Here is a 16,634-nt window from a genome sequence, read left to right as displayed (position 1 = left end):
AATCTAATTTGCATCCAAATATTTGCAGAACAAATCAGGATCGACTCATATTAAGCTGATTTGTAAGAGGCCTGAACCAGTTTGCTGTCAGGTTTCTGCAGATAGCTGCCCATATTTGTATGTTCTAGATCAGCGGTTCCCAGCCATGGGTCCCCAGATGTTCTTGGACTACAACTCCCAGAAACCCTGGCCAGCACAGCAAGTGGCGAAGGCTTCTGAAAATTTTAGTCTCACAAGGGGAAAGGGCAAGTAGAGATGCCAAAGGTTATGACATGAGAAGTTGTGTGTCTGGTACACAGCACCATCAACTTTGGGCTTATACTGGTCCTTCGGTGTGCAAGAAAAAACATTGCCCATCTTCCTTCCTTCTTTCTGCCTGCCAACCCCCCAAACTATGCCCAAGCAAAACATGTGTTGGAGGTGTGTAAACTATCCCCTGAGTGTCCTCAGTTAGTAGCTGACTTGCTCCAGTAAGTCCACTCAATGGTGTATATTTTGTGCCCACTCATTGTGGAACACACTAAGGAAATCAAAGCAAGGGGGAAGAGGGAACTCCCTCGCTTTAAGCTGTACAGGAGAGAGTCCCCTGCGCAATAAGAGAAAAACAGCAGGCAGGTAGTAAAGATGAGGAAGAGATGAGAAAATGTGTTGGAAGACTTGCCTTCCTATTGCCTGTCTTGCCCAAGTGAGCCCACTTGCTTCCTGGCCCAAATCAGAGTGTTGTGCATTTGGAAGCCACCCACGGTGAAACATACAGAGACACCCACAGCAAGGCAGGAAAAGTTGCTTTGCACATACAGGCCAGCAGCTGACATTAAAAATTAAAAACAAAAGGCCCACCTAACTATAGTTTTTTTAAAAAAACAGCAGTGGGGAGGATGAAAGGATTGTTAGTGTTATATTGACCAGTCCTATTAAAGCCCACACAAGTGATTTTAGTCATCTGTCCCACATTGTCACACACACACAGTCTGAAATGTAACTACCTAAAATAAAAAGGGAAAGCATCCTATAATAAATCTAGTCTAATAAGTGAGGTGCCACCTGCCTTTTGCCATATGTCAAGATAAGATAGGTGGATGGAGAAAAAGTAAAGTCCAATCGGGTTTGATCTGAACCCTCCCCAGCAGTAGGAATTTCCAGCAGTGATTTTGGCTTTCTTTAGGACTTCAGCTGTCCGTCTTCTTCTCCTTTGGCACTTCCTTGCTTTGCTACAATGACTGCTGCCGAGTGTTTTTGTTCAGATATATATCAGTATTTTAACCTCCAAATTGCCAACACAAACTGATTTACATGATTGACTACATCAAACCAAGCACAGCTGACAGGTTCTTGAACATTCAAGCAGAACCTCAGCATGTTTTAAAGTATATAAGGAATACAAATCATGTAGCAAGACAGCAGGTGAGCATCACATTCTCCTTTGAAAGGCTAGTCTAAATGAAGCAAACTCTCTTTCCATTTTATACCCATCATTCCATGGTTTAAAGCCTTTGAGGAGATGCACAAATCAGTCCTTATCTCAGCCAAAACTTTCTCAAAGAAGAAAGTACCTTCTCCATAGTAACTTCACTCTCCCCCTCCCTTGTTCGCAGCTGAAACCATGTATGTTATTTAGCTTGTGCAAGGACAAGCATTAAACTATTTTAATTCCTTCTTAGGAAGATAAGACACAGAAAACGAACCCTTCCAATTAATGGGCAATTTCTCTCCCCTGCTTATCCCGGGCACAAGTTATCAGGCCTGTATTTCAAATGGCAACTGAAACCCTTGTCCCCCTTTTTCCAATTTCTTGACTCTCACATTGGTTCCCATCCCTGGATTGTAAAGATAAAGCCGCAAAGAATCGTAAAGCTCAAACCATTGTCAACAAATCACAACATGCCATTATCCTCACAATGAACACAAATCATGTTTAACATATTCAGAGGTTCATCTCTAGCAATTTGATAGATTAAATCATTAACAAGTCCTTTTAGGACCCTCCATGACTGGAGGGGGGGGGGAATTAATCTCACCGCTCCTTATTAAGGTACTGTGCCAGCATCTCTTTAGGAAATAATTTGGCTGTCAAGCCATGGTGAAAAAGCTTTCATCTGCATGAAGCTTTTCAGTGGACAAATGGCTAAACTGTTTCACTGACAGCGCTCCTGAGCAGACTGGCTCGAGCATTAGATGCAAACCTTGACACATTGATGGTGAAAGCAGACTGAGAAAATAAAAATGTTCCTTTACTACCTAGTGATAAATAGAATAAAAGGGATAAAAATAAAAATAAGAAAGGAAGATACAATATGTTTCATCTAAATATAAGAAAAGAAGAAGGGTACTTTATAGGGACAAAAGTAGTCCTGATGCAAAACATCAGTGTGTATCTCACTTTTAGGATGTTGGAGAAAATTAATACAGTTTTGCCATAACATATAAGTCGAGGCTATTTTGGTGTTTCCTGAAGAGGATATTTAAGAAGATCTCATTTAACTTAAAAACATCTTAGAAACCAAAGAGATTGGGGGGTTTTTGGTAGTTGACTGCTAACTTTGGAGTCATGGTTAAAACAGGCATCTTAACAAAGAAGACATTTTCTGAATCAGTGTAGATTTGTCTCATTCTTGGAAGTGAAAGCAAGGATCCTCAAAATTATTTTCCTCACCCTGCACCCCTTTTCAAAAACTGGTATTTAAAATTGGCATCTTTCTGGCCCTTGGGTACAAAATCCAATCTTAGAGGCATGTTTCCTACTTTTTTAAAAAGAAGATCAGCAATCATACACTTGAGTTCTTCAAGGGCTCCTGTCCAGAGGGGCATCATCTGGACCTGGTGGTTTGTTTGTTTTTGAACGATTAGTCGAGAACGTCTTCCTGAAAATATCAGTGAAACCACAACTTTCCAAACCATTCAGCTAATGAACACTTAATAAAATCTAATGTTGATGGGGGCAAGATGGCTCTCCAATGCAAAATTCTCATGACAACTCAAGCAGCTTCCACATTGCCACATATACAGTATGCCGGGGAACCATAGGTTCCCTTTCACCTCTGCAGTTCTAAGATGATGATGATGGGATAGCTGATAAACAGAGATATGGGGGCATTTCACCTAAGATGGAATTCAGGGGGAAAGAATTGGAATGGAAAAAGTGTGTAGCTTCTAAGACAAAACATGAGAAATAGAAAAAGCCAAAAGGATTGAAATGAGACTAGAAAAAACCCTTAAGAGAATTTTATTCATTGCTATAGTGCATGGTCTCCCCACACCCCAAGATTTGAGGTCATTGAGAGATGAACCAAAGGGACATATTGTCTGAACAGATTTTGGGGAATAAAAAAGATCAGATTCCGTTTCTGTGAGGGAAACTGCAAACTGCAATGATTTAGCAGCAGCAGCAGCACTATTACTACTACTGCTAGTAGTAGTAGTAGTAGTAGTAGTAGTAGTAGTAGTAGTAGCAGCAGCAGCAGCAGCAGCAGTAATACTACTATTGTTGTTGTTGTTGTTGTTGTTGTTGTTGTTGTTGTTGTTGTTGTTGTCAATGACTAGGAACGACACCATCTTTGTACCTAAGATGCACTTTTGATTCCTCTTGTCAGGATCTGGCCCACATGGCCCTGGCAGCTGCAGGATCAGGGCCAGCCTGAGCCAGGAGTGGCCTGGTGTTTGCAGGCTCAGGCCCTGGCCTGTGTAGCAGCTGCTGGGCCATTCATGAGGCTCACCTGGAAACCTGGGGGGGGCGACCTATTTAAGGAGTGGTTCTCCCTCCAGCTATTCCTCAGTCAGGCTGGGCCAAATTCTGTGGTATGGGTCAGGTCCTGACACCTATTAATGTACAGTGAACCTGAACCTAAAATTCAAATGTATTGTGTTTTCTAGACAATCACATATTCTCTAGAATTCTTGAAGTTGAGACGTATTCTTCATGACAAGGGAGGCAAAATGCCAGGACTGTTGGATAAGAAACTAAGATAAACTTCTTGACGCATGCCCCCTTGTGCTTCTAAACAAAAGCAAGCAACACACACACAGGAGACTTCATATGGGAATATTCTGTATAATTATTTAAGGCTTGCCCCGTTGGGAAGTATCTTTTCAGTGACTTGATCTTTAAGCACTCATGGCACATAACTTCATAACACATCAAGGAAGAGTAGAAGTGAAACTCCCTAAAGCTATAGAAGGACAGAAGAAAGACGGTAAATTTCACTGAAAAGGTTTAATGGACTGGAAATATATTATAAATCAGAAACTGGGATGCACAAGCAGGGTGGGGAGAAATATCTGTAAAAGCAAATCCAGCCTTCTACTTGGATTACATTCAGCATCTGTTTGAATACATGTAATTTTAAATTCTAAAGTGCTTTGTTAGGAAGAGGTATTTATTTTCTTTCAGGATACATTTTTGGAACACCTCAAGAGCAGGAATGATTAAGATGCACTCTTAATGCTGGCACTGATTTACATTTCTTTTTTTTAAAAAAAAATCTTTAAAGATATTTACTTGAAAGGAAATCAGTTCGTCAATTGTAACGAAGCTCAGGGGGGATGAAAAAATAAATAACTTAAGTATACATAATAATATCTGATACATTCTTTCATGATCGCCATTTTTATTTCAATTGCAGAAAATACTAATTAAAGAAGGGGGGAAAAACAATAAGAAAATCCAAAGGGAAATGGGCCATCTTGAAAAAGGATGTAAGTCAGGGGAGAAGGCACCTCTTTACAAGAAAGAAAAAAGTGCCAGATCTTTCAAAAATTTAAATTGTCCTATTTACTTGAAAGGGGCAGTTATGTTTGTGCATAAGTCTGCTATTTAAATCAGCAGCATTCAAAATGCTAGCCTTTTGGCTGGATCACTCATGGTCTGATACAGTGAGAGTAAGTCTTACACAGTTGACTGAATCTATGAACTTTCCTTCAAACCCAATTTGGGACAGAAAGAACTCTTTGCTTATTTAATAGCTGACATAGCAGCCCATTCAAGGGAGTGAATTCCAGGGGGAGTAGTAGAATTAAATATAGGGATGTGCGTTAGCACCAAAATTCCAGATTCAGATTTGGAATTGCATCCCTTCCCGTTTGGAATTTTTAATTTAAAAAATTCAACATTTACAGATATACAGACCTCCATTACAGGTGATGCAGATAAAATATAGTCATTACTTTCCACTTAAAACACACACACACAAGCATAATATTTTAAAAGGATTTCCTTGTGTCCTCTGACACCTTCCCAGCAATTGTGCCAAGCGAAAACAGTGCACGTCAGCAGCCAGCAGGGCCTCGGCCTCAGGGAATGACTGCAATGGGGCATCCTGGTTGAACCCAGAAAAGGGGGAAATGCCAGCAGGAAATGCCAGCAGCGTTGGGGAAACAGAGGAGAGGTTGCCCTGGGGAGTGGGCAAATACCCTGGGCAGCCCTGGCAAGTAGGTTGGAGCAGCAGGTAGCCTGTCGTGGGTGGAAACTTTGCCCACAGCATGAGGCACAATGCAGTTAAGTTGTGTGAGCACATTCTTGGAGTAGCTGGTGGAAGAAGGAAAGAGGCAGAAGGAAGGGGCATCAGACTGAAGCATGGCCTCCCTTGTCCTGTGAGCAGAGTGGGCCGTTCTCGCTTTGAAGCCCAGCAATGATGAGCTGACTTTAAGGCAAATACGTTTTTCTACAGATCCACATTCCAAGTGTGAGTGGTGTGGACTGACTATGCTCCCTGCCTGGGAGAACACGGACTCTCACCGGGCACATTAATTGGTGGGCAAGAGAGCAGTCCTGCTGCTGCCTTGGCCGGACCTCCCCAAACAGACTCCTTCTCAGCCCAGGAAAATGAGGGGGGTTGGAGTCATTTGGCTTGCAGGGCTCTTGCCTGTATGCCTTTGCCATCCCCTTCCTCTCTGGTCGTGTCTCTGGAGGACAGGCCCCTGCCATGCTTCTCAAAAGAATGACCCAGAAAGCTTGCTCTGTTGTTGCAGAGGTGAGAGACTTGGACTCTCGAGCACAACGGCTGATACTGATGTTTGGGGTGCCATGAACATTGCTAGTCGCACGCACGCACGCACGCACGCGCACACACACACACACACACACACACACACACACACACACACACACACACACAGAGTGTGTCCTCCTCTGTGCTAGCTGGGCCTTCTTCCCTAGCTGCTGCTGCATGTGATGGGGAAACGGCTGGCATTATCCCTCCTCGTGCTGCTGTTTAATATTCATTTTCTGCAGTTTAATTTGGGGACCCGAAAGGGTTGCTAGAAAGTACTCTTCCTTTTTCCAAAAGAAGACAAACTTTTTGCTAATCAGGTCCATTAGTTTGCTGGCCAGAGTCACCACTTCAAGGTGGTAAAAATGCTGTTCTCCTTCGTCTGCCCTCTCATGCCCTCCATCATGCCAACCAAGCCCTGGAAACATTGGGATCACCTGGCTAGGGATGACTGTCCCCCACTAAGGACCTGTGTTGCTCTCTCAAAGCTTCAGAGGACAGAGACCACTGGGCCCATCACGCCCCACTCTTCTCTGTTTGGTGTCAAATCAAGCAATGCCCTTTGCTGACAAGGCACCCTTCTAAGCAGGTAGAAAGTGGAGTTCCAACTATTTGAGACATCCTGGATTAGGTGGTGCAAGGGCAATCCCTATCTGTCTTGCCTGTGCTGCAACAGCTCATTTCCATGGACACTAGTGAAAATACCCTACAATCTTTCTGGCCCACTTCTTTATTTTAGGTATGCATGTGTCTTCCATGCCAGGCAATGCACCCTGAACTACCAGGTTGAGAATGTGGGCCACATACCACCCCCCTTTCATCATCCCAGCTTGCAGAGCTACCACTGTGTTTGCCCAATTGTCTGTGACAAGCATAACTTACCTTTCTGTAGCTAGACTCCACTGCTACAGGATGTCCCTCAGAGCCTCCTGAATGTTGTGAGCTGTGTGGTTGCCTTCCATCACAGCCATGGTCAACTGGGACCATCTGTATCATGCACTTATGCATTGCCTTAATCCTGATGCTTCCACCTCCCACCAGTGCACCCCTGGCTGCTCCAGATGTCACCTGTCAAATGTGCCACCTGTGTCCTGGCCAGCTGCTTCTGTACCAGTTGCCTTACACCCCAATATAAATCTGGTACCACCTTGTGACTAAGGGTAATTCTGCCACAAGCGTATGGACACTAGTGTTCTCCACCAGAGAGAATGTCTGTTTATCCAAGGATATAATCTCCCCTAAGTGACAAGTAATCCCGACATTTTTACATTTGAAGAAGGCCTTTTCCTGCACCCTTCTAAGCCACTCCAGGATGGCCTGGAACTTATTTTTGAGATGTCGGTCTGGCATTTCCTGCCTCCTTGAATAGAATGGAGCTGCATGGTATGGATATGGCAGGCTGGTTTTATTGTATAAAGCCCTAAACGGCCTGGGTCCAAGCTATCTAAAGACTGCATCTAGGAGCCTGCCTGGGCATTTAGTTAATGAAGGGAGGCCTTTCATTCAGTCCCACCAGCCTCACAAGTGCATTGGATGGGGCCACAGAAGAGGGCCTTCTCTGCTCCCAGACACTGGAACTCCCTCCCACTGGAGGTCAGGCCGGCCCCATCTTTGTTGTCCTTCCGCAGGCAGGTGAAAACCTTTCTCTTCAGATAGGCTTTCTATCAATGACTGGCGGTCTGAGAGGGGTTTAAAATGGATGGTTGTGCTTTACTGGCTTGAACGTGTTTTTAGTATTTATTATGTTAATAATGTTTTTAATTTAATATGTGTTAAATTCTTTTTTTAATATTTGTATTCCTACTGTTTTTACCTTTTAAATATTGTATTTTTAATGATGTAAGCCGCCAGGCATTCTTTTTAAGGAGAAAGGCAGGATAGAAACATTTCAAACAAACAAACCATACATGCCCGGTGCTTTTCGCCTGTCTCTTTCCCAACCACAAAACGAGCATTACCACTGTTGCTGCCCCATCTGACAGGGTCAGTCTGAAGGCTGATGCCATCCTTGTCCTTCTCTGGCACATCGGCTCTCTGGGAGAAAAGTACCTTCTTTACCACCTTTTTTGGCCCCTTGCCCTGGCTGCCTTGGCTTGATTGCACAAAGATGTCCTTGGAAAATGTCTCAGGTTCACTTCCATCTTTCCCACTTTGTATCAGAGGCTTCTCTGCCACCTCTTTGGTGCACACACACACAGACACACAGGCACAGACACACACACACACACACACACACACACACACACACACTGTTAGGGTCACTGCTGAACAAGGCAGCTGGGTGACAGATTTTTTTTTGGCGGGCTCATAGTAGCAGCTGAAGGCTGTCCTTTTCCTCTCCTACTCCTTCCAGTAGAAGCTGCTGCAGTGGGTGTAGGCAGAAAGCCTGCAGCCTTCCCTGAGTGCCTACTTCTACCACACCCACATTCCATGGTGCCTGCAGACTTTACCCAAAAAACAGCATTTGATTCTGCTACAGCAAAATACAAACCCTTCCAATGGAACTCACACAGACAAACATACACAGACACAAAGTCTATGAACTTAATATATCTGTCTCTATATAACAAAATCTTACTTCCTTACCTGAGGTAGCCCAAAGGAGCTTATCCTAATATATCATTTCCCTGTTGATTTATAATGTATTAATCTATGAATCTACTAATCCTAAATCTTATTTCTGACTATATTAACTCAAGAAGATACAATGAAATGTAGAAAATGTAAATGTAAATTGGGAGTTCAGAAAGGGACCAGAGAAAACTGCTGCAGTGCAGGCTTGCTACAGAGCATACCCTAACAGCAAATGCTCAGAGGATTTACAAGCAGCTATGCCTACCCTTCAATTAGAAAGAACCAATTTGGAAAAAAAAACCTCCTCATATCTGTGCCTGCTTCTAGCTTTTGTTGATCCAGAGAGACATCATTGATGTTTTGCTCTCCCAGCCCCCTTCCCTTTGAAAAATCCATGGTAAACCTAATCAAGAGACACTGAGTTTTCTGCCCCTTTCACCACTACCCTTGGTGCCACAGTGTCTTCATTTCTCAAGAAATCATCCCAGGATGCCTGAGAAATAGGTTTTTAATTTCCTTTCTTCCTCCAACAAGCAGGAACCTGGCTTTTTGCTTTTTTAGATGTACGAATAAACGGGATTCCAAATATTAGGAATTATTGTTACAGATATTTGGAGCTATAAAATTCAGATGTGGATATATTTAGAACTATCTGAATACGGGACTATTTGGTGAATTCTGAAAATTTCAGAACCTGAATGTGTACTTAAAAGCAACAGGCCATCCTTCTGATATGGGTATAAAGGATATCTGATATAAAGGATATCTATCAGAATTGTTCCCCCCCCCTTTTTTTTTCTTCCCCAGGCCCTCGTCTATCCCTCTGAGAAACAGTAGTGAATCAGATTCAGTTTCTGCTTGGCAATCTACAATTTTCAGGACTTGTGATGGAAGAGCACAGCGCTGTGTAGAAAACTATACATATTTTAAATATGGGCAGAAATGTACTTCAGTCAGTGGTGGATGCTTGCAAAGGATAAATGTTTTTTTTTAAAAAAAGAGTGTAGAAACATCATGTCTTAGGAATATCACATTTTGTATGATTAAACATAACATAACAAAGATGCAAAGGTGGTATCACCCAGACCTAGAGGGAGCGGTAAGGCTAGATTTCTCTGCAAAGAGAGAGTGTACACTCCCTGATATTCTTGGGAACAGTGTTCCATTTGTCAAAGGGGCATGAGGGAGTCACAGAGCACATGCACTAAACACAAAAGATCCCAGCTTGGATTCCTGCCCTCACCAGGTAAGGCTCCCAGATATCTTGGGCAGCCTTTGCAAGACAGTGCCAGCAGTGCAGAACAGGAGGGACCAGTGGGTGAAACTTTGCTCCAATATTGGGATTCCTTATGTCATCCTTGCAATGCCCTTCCCCAGACTTCGCAAAACAGGGGGAAAAACCTTCCGCCCTGACCTTGTGGCCAGTGCTCAGCTCAGCGTGTTTCTCCATCTTTGAGATGTTTACACTGGGTTTCCCCCTTGGTTGCTTCTTGTAGTTCTTCCCAAAGTTCCTCTTCCTGTTTAGTACTCAGGGTAGGATTGATTGGGAGCCGTCAAGAAGCTGTCACACAGAGCCCCTTTCTGCCCTCTGTCCGCTAACACTTGCAGCCTCCAGAAAGAACAGAAGCTCTTGAGTTACTAGGGACAGAGGCTGGGAGTGATCTGTGCATGCCTGTTAAATATTCAATACTGGAGTATTATAAGCTGACAAATTGCTCTGATTGCTCTTGATGTACCAAGATTCACTTGACTGGGGATCAAGATGCAGCCTTGATTAGCCTTTGTCACCTTCTTTAGTCCCTGCAATGAAAAGGAGAATATATGGATGCAAGTGATACAGAACATTGAAGGATATTCTTAAAAGGCAACTCATTATAGTTCCAAGGCCCCCAAAGTTGTTATTTCCCAATATAGTTCTTTTTTAAAAAAACAGCCTTAACTCTTTTACACTCTTATTATTCAAAAGTAACTGAAATGATAGTCTGTTGTTCAATAAAATCAAAATGCTGCAAGGTGTTAGACTGTGATTAAAACTCAGTTACATAGCAAAGCCATACACAACCTGTAACTAAGGATAAAAGTTAGTTACACTGCAAAAGGAGTAACATTTTATCATATTTCAGTTGTAATGTTGCAAAACAAAGTAACTACAAATAACATTTGTAATTTCTTTTGAATAGTTGGGATCACTGGCTTGGCATGGTGGATGCAGTTGTATATATATTGGACTTGCATGTACATCAAACGAAAGTCAGAAGCAAATGAAAATAACTGGAGGCTGCCTGCACTTGGACTTAATATGCAATTTGCACCACCTGGGAGTGTGACCCACATGGTGGCTTTTGTTATAGGGCAGAAGGCTAACAGTGACTTTTCCACCAGCCTCAGGAGCAGCAGAAGATCTGGGATTAGCCAGGTTTACCAAGACCCTACATCTCCTAACCCAGATTCCTATTATACCCATTTCTACAGTCAACTGGTTAGGAATGGTTCTGCCTCCTTCCCAGCTCTTGTCTACTCTGCCTCTGTGTCATCACCATTGCCCACCCCTGTCTCAAGTTTTAGTCTGGAACCTCATGGGATCAGATGCTACTGATCTGGCACCCCCAGTGCCAGGCCAGCTGCCTTTCAAAGATGTTCATCTGGATCGACATTTTGACTGAGCATCACCTACTAAGCTTCTGAGAAGTCCCATTATTATGCATTTAAAAAAACATTGCTTGTTAGCTCCTCTGATTATGACAGTGTACCAACTTCCAAGACAAAGCTCATCAAGTATATTGTGTTCTTGGCCTTCTAAGATTAACTCAAGTTTAGCCAGAAAATGGCTTTAGTCTCCTTTAAGGCTTGGTCAAAACAGCTAAAATGAAGCTAATATATAGCAATCCAGAACTCTGGAAATCCCAAGCCTATTCCCCCCCCCCCCCATAAATTGTTCAGGTCATGCTGTTGGGAAGACCAAGGATGGCTCTACAAGAGCTCGCTCAGGTCTCCCACTAGTTTTATTTGCATGCCGCTATGAAATAATATTATCCCTTTGATTTACCTCCTTAGTTTTGAACTACCAAAAGAGCATCGTAAATAATAGATAATAACCACAAAACTGTGTGTAACAGCTTGGCTAACATTTAAGAACTTAATCAAGCGGTTTTATGAGACTTTTTTCAAAGGTAATTTTGCAGTTGCAAGTACTTTTGCTTATTTGTAACACAGAGGAGATGGGAGACACGCTGCATTCGATCAGGGGCTTGGCAGGATTTGGCTGAGTCTTAAAATTATTGGACTGCTTTTTCTACTGACACACAGTGACTTTGGTTTCCTGTAAGGACCCTATGGATCATTGTGTGTGTGAGAGAGAGAATGTGTGTATGACACATAGCGACACAGACATAGACATATACTATTCTTGAAAAATGCCGTAATTGGTTTAATCAAAATACCTTTGGCTTCCCTAGATGTACTGCATCGGACCAGAAACTTCCAAATGGCAAACATTTTTGAATAAAATACAACTTTTCTGCACCAAACCCCCCCCCCCTTTCACAATGTTTATACCAAACAGTTCCAATTGCACAAAAACTCTCATAACCTTACCCAATGGAGGGAAAACTTGAAATTTTCCTCCTTACCTGAGAAAATAAAATATGGAAAGGTTCATATCACTAGCCAAAACTACTCCTCTGCCAACTCCACTACCACTATCTGGCAGCAACCATCAGTTAGTATGAAAACATGCTTTTTCACAATGTCAGTTCCTTCCTTCCTTTGTCCAAACCCCACAGAGCTGTCACCGGTCCGTGGAGAGGAAGTCAAAAGATCCCAGGCTTGGAGCCTTAGATGCTCTTGGGCTACAATTCTCAGAAGCCCTAAGTATTGAATTGTCTTTCCTTGGAATTTTGAGACTTGTAGACCAAAGACTTTGGGGCAACCACATCTGGGTACCACTGAGTTAGATGGAGCCATGATCTGTCCTGATAAAAAGCACTATCTGTGTGAGAGTTGCTGCTTTTCTGTAGTTGCTGAGAAGTGCTTACATTGCCTCAATATAATGGCAAAGTTTGATGTGGTGGCATGTGGTGTAAAGTGCACTCTGTGTTAAGGGTGTAGATTACTTTGCTCATCAGCTGTTTTGGTTTGTAGCTCCCATCATCCCCACCCAGTTTGGTTAATGGTAAGGAATGATGGAAGTTACGATGCAGAACATCTGGAGGGTCGAAGATTCCTCTGCCCTGCCTTAAATATGATCATGATGCTGCAAGTGCTCGCGTGCCTTCTCTCTTCCTGCCCTGCCGCCCTTTCCTCACTGCCCCATAAAACCACACCATAAAATATAGGCTATTGCACGGTCTGTAATATTTGAAATAAATAATGATGCCTCTGTGGCCATAACCGTCCTGCAACGTATTTATTTCTCCCCATATTCATGCAGTAAATGGTTTATTATTGTTCCCTGACAAGAGCCCTGTAACCAAATTAAATGTCTGTTTTAATCTCCATATGTGTTCTATTGGGATGTATTTATTCAGTGAAGGTTTTGACCCTGGCTTGGCTGGGGGGGGGGGGGGAGGAAGGAAGGAAGGAAGGCGTCTTTTCTATGGAAATTAACATTAACATTACCTTAGGCAGGAGAAATATTCATTTTATTTATTTGCTTTTCTGTAAGATTAAAAATACGTTTTCCTTAGCCTTGTGTCTTTCGAAAGCCCTAGAGGTAGCTGTTGGTTGGAGTGCAAATTGGAGTGTGCAAAAAAAGAAGAAAAAAAAGTCGTGCCTCTCTGCTGATAAAGCAAATACACTCAGGCTTTTTGTTACAGCAGTGTAAACGTTGACAGATTTGATTAAATTACAGAACAGGAGGGGGAAGAGGAACCACCCTCCAGATTTTAATGGCTGAATAACTATAAAGTACTCTCTCTCCTTCCCATCCCCCTTCCTTCCTCTCCACAGGATTATGCTGAAAAGGAGAATACGATAGCCAAGGCTCTCGAAGACCTGAAAGCCAACTTCTATTGCGAACTTTGCGACAAACAGTACTACAAACACCAAGAGTTTGACAATCACATCAACTCCTATGACCACGCTCACAAACAGGTAAGGATTCCACATGTATCCTTAGGATTGCCAACAGGATCTGAACAACAACGCTCTCCTTTGTAAGACAGCGGCTCACTGTTTCATGGCTGAGACCTGGAGCTTCACCCCGCTGACAATAAAGCCCACTGTTGCATTGGGGTCTCCTAAAAAAACAAACAAACCCACACAACTTAAATTTTAGCATACACATGAGGCATATGCACACAGAGGAGCAAGTTTTTCTTCCTCTGTTTATTTTGTAGTCCGTTTATTTTGAGGCACATGTGCAGTTGATTCGTGGGACTCCCCTCCTGCTTTTTAAAAATTATTCCTGCTCTATGGTCGAGTGCAGGAATGAAAGAAAAAATAATAAAAGCATTGCGATTCGCCTGCCTTGCTCACCCAGCACCACCATTGCCCTGCCGCTGACCGATTGCTAGATTGCCCTCTCACGCACTGCATCACTTGCCCCCAACTGCCCCACCAGTGCCCAATCACTTGTCCACCCCTCCATCCACCCACTGGCTCCTAGATCACAGCACCGGGCTTTGCTGCCTGGATCAGCTGGGTGACACGGGACCCTCTCAGAGGCGGTGACTGTGGCTCCTCTCAGCTGGTTTCTCTGTGGCAGGACAGCTGGGTTGCTGGTTCTGAGCAGGCACCACACCATCTGGGGAGGCAGAGTTGGTGGCGGCAGTGGCTGGGCCTTGGCAGAAAGGGAGGACGAGGCAGCAGGGCAGCAGCGAGGGATCCAAAGTGGGATTCAGGCTATAATTTGCTCTGGCTTCAGCTCAAAAAAAAAATCTATCCCCCTCCTAGATTACTCCAGGAATGTGTTTCCATCTTTGTTGACGTGATTCTTTGTTTATAGCTTTGGTTTATAGCCTTTCTGCTCTCAGCTCTTCCCAAAGTGATTTACAATAATCAAGAACAGGATAAAAGAAATCAAAGAAACTGAAACCATTATGATGATGATGATGATGATGATGATGATGATGATGATGATGATGATGATGATTTAAAAAACACACATTTAAAAACAGATTCAAAATATTTTAGCCAGGCCCAGAACATGTGCAAAAGATAGCAAGACTTCAGTATATACATACATGCTTGATGAACATTCTCCCATCAAAATATGCACATTTTAACAGGTGAACCAACACTTGGGTGCCTTCCAGTCTTCCCCGAATCAATGTTTCTATGAATTTACATCTCTATCAAAAACAGCTCCCAGAATTCCCTAGCCAACATGGCCCCTCAGCAAACATGCGTAAGATTACTGTGTACCTATTTGGGAGGAATCCTTGCAGAAGGCCATGCAGCCCTGGGGGATTTTCAGTTTTTCTCCAAATAGCCTGTGGAACCATTTGATCCACCCTCCTACTTGTCTGCTTATTAGATTCATGACTAATCATCTGTCTTTTTTGAAAGGCTGATAATTCATTCAGCTGTTTATTTGATAACTCCACTTAAATTTACTCCTCAGTTAAGAACTATACAGTATCATTAGTTCTTCTCTAGGTACTTTTTCTAAAATTAATACCAGCGGGCAGCGGCTACCAAAAAAAGAGAGATCATTTTCAGCTGTGGCATCCAAATATAATGCCACTCCTTCCTGAATCATATGTGGATGGACTTCGGTAGCAGGCAAAATCTGTCTGGCTATCTGGGACCTTTGTGGATTCTGCATTTCGAATAATTGCCCTCTTTTTCAGTGTGTTCTTTTTATTCACTCTCGTTATAATGATCTTGTGTGTCTGATTGCTTCTTTGCTGTTCCTTTGTGTTAGCTCATTTTTAAAGATATAACCCTATACTTGCTTTCCTCTGAGTGCCTTTTGTTGAAAGGGGCTTAGATTGGAATGGACATGTAGAAGATTACACCGTTAGACTGCTATCATCCTATGCACCCTTATGTGGGAGTAAACACCGCCAAACTCAACAGAACTTACTTCTGAGTGGACATATGTTGGATTAAATTTATGTTATATTTTATTAGCTGGCTTCCTTAAAGCCCATTTTAGCAATGGGATGCATCTCCATTTTTTAAAAAAAGAATGAAATCATTGTATTTAAATAGTTGTGTCAGATATTCTTCAGGGCAAGTATCTTTTGAGAACTGAGATACAGGACAATGGACAAGAATTCATGCTTTAAGAGAGTGCCTGAAAGAGTACTCCTCCTTCCATCTGGAATCATTGGTTCTCTATTTCTGATGCCCCGAGATCACTCGAAAGGATTAGCTTGTGTGTCCTTAACACTCAGCCCCTCCAATTAAAATCTCCCTTCTCTGATTAATACTAGGCTGCCAACTAATTAATACACTAAGGTATTAATGGATTAATCTACAGATTAAGGTTAGCCAGGCAGCATATGAGGGATTGCATCCCCACCCCGCTTCAGTCCCCTTGGATTCTTTCTTGGCAGTTGCATCCTGAGTGATTCAGCATGTCCTTGATGTATAGACAGCTGTGGTCAAGTTGGTCTCAGAATAACTGAACATAAAGCTGCAGTCCCAGGCATTCTTATATGGGGGGGGGGAGAGTCGGAATGAACTTGGAGTGCAAATCCTCCCTTCTCACATTCTCAGGTGTCAGAACAAGAAGCATTTTCCTCCTTGCTTATGTGACAGTGGGATGTTTTCTTCTGGTCTTGCAAACAGTTTTTGCATTTGCCTGGTTGATTTTTGCATCAATTGCACAGCAAAGCTATGATTGCTGCAGCCTTGACACATGGGCTTTTTAGAAACAGAAGCACTTGATGGGTTGCATGCATCTTTTGGACCCGTTGTGCTTCCTCTGTGTGTATGAGTTTAGCTTCACAAAGGGCATTATTTTTGTCTAGAATGCAGATGCAGAAACCTCCATTTGGGGAGGAATTCATTATGTTGTTTTCTGTCTGGAAATGTGAGCTTTTGAAAGGGTTAGTGATTCCTTGACAGGCTTTCTTGGTGTGTAGAGGAAGTCTGTCTCAGCTACAAATGAGAAATTCTTCACATCCC

General features: G+C 42.8%; 1 protein-coding gene across 1 annotated transcript in view; it reads left to right on the top strand.

The window, feature by feature from the left end:
* Positions 1–16,634, top strand: part of ZNF804A (zinc finger protein 804A) — a 292,804-nt gene that overhangs the window by 188,586 nt on the left and 87,584 nt on the right. The window contains exon 2 of the mRNA XM_020810961.3: positions 13,506–13,649. Coding sequence (XP_020666620.3) covers positions 13,506–13,649 — 144 coding nt within the window. The remainder of the gene's footprint in view (positions 1–13,505; positions 13,650–16,634) is intronic.

Source organism: Pogona vitticeps, chromosome 1 (genome assembly GCF_051106095.1).
Source record: "Pogona vitticeps strain Pit_001003342236 chromosome 1, PviZW2.1, whole genome shotgun sequence".
Taxonomy (NCBI): Eukaryota; Metazoa; Chordata; class Lepidosauria; order Squamata; family Agamidae; genus Pogona; species Pogona vitticeps.
This window is presented reverse-complemented; position numbering and strand designations above follow the sequence as displayed.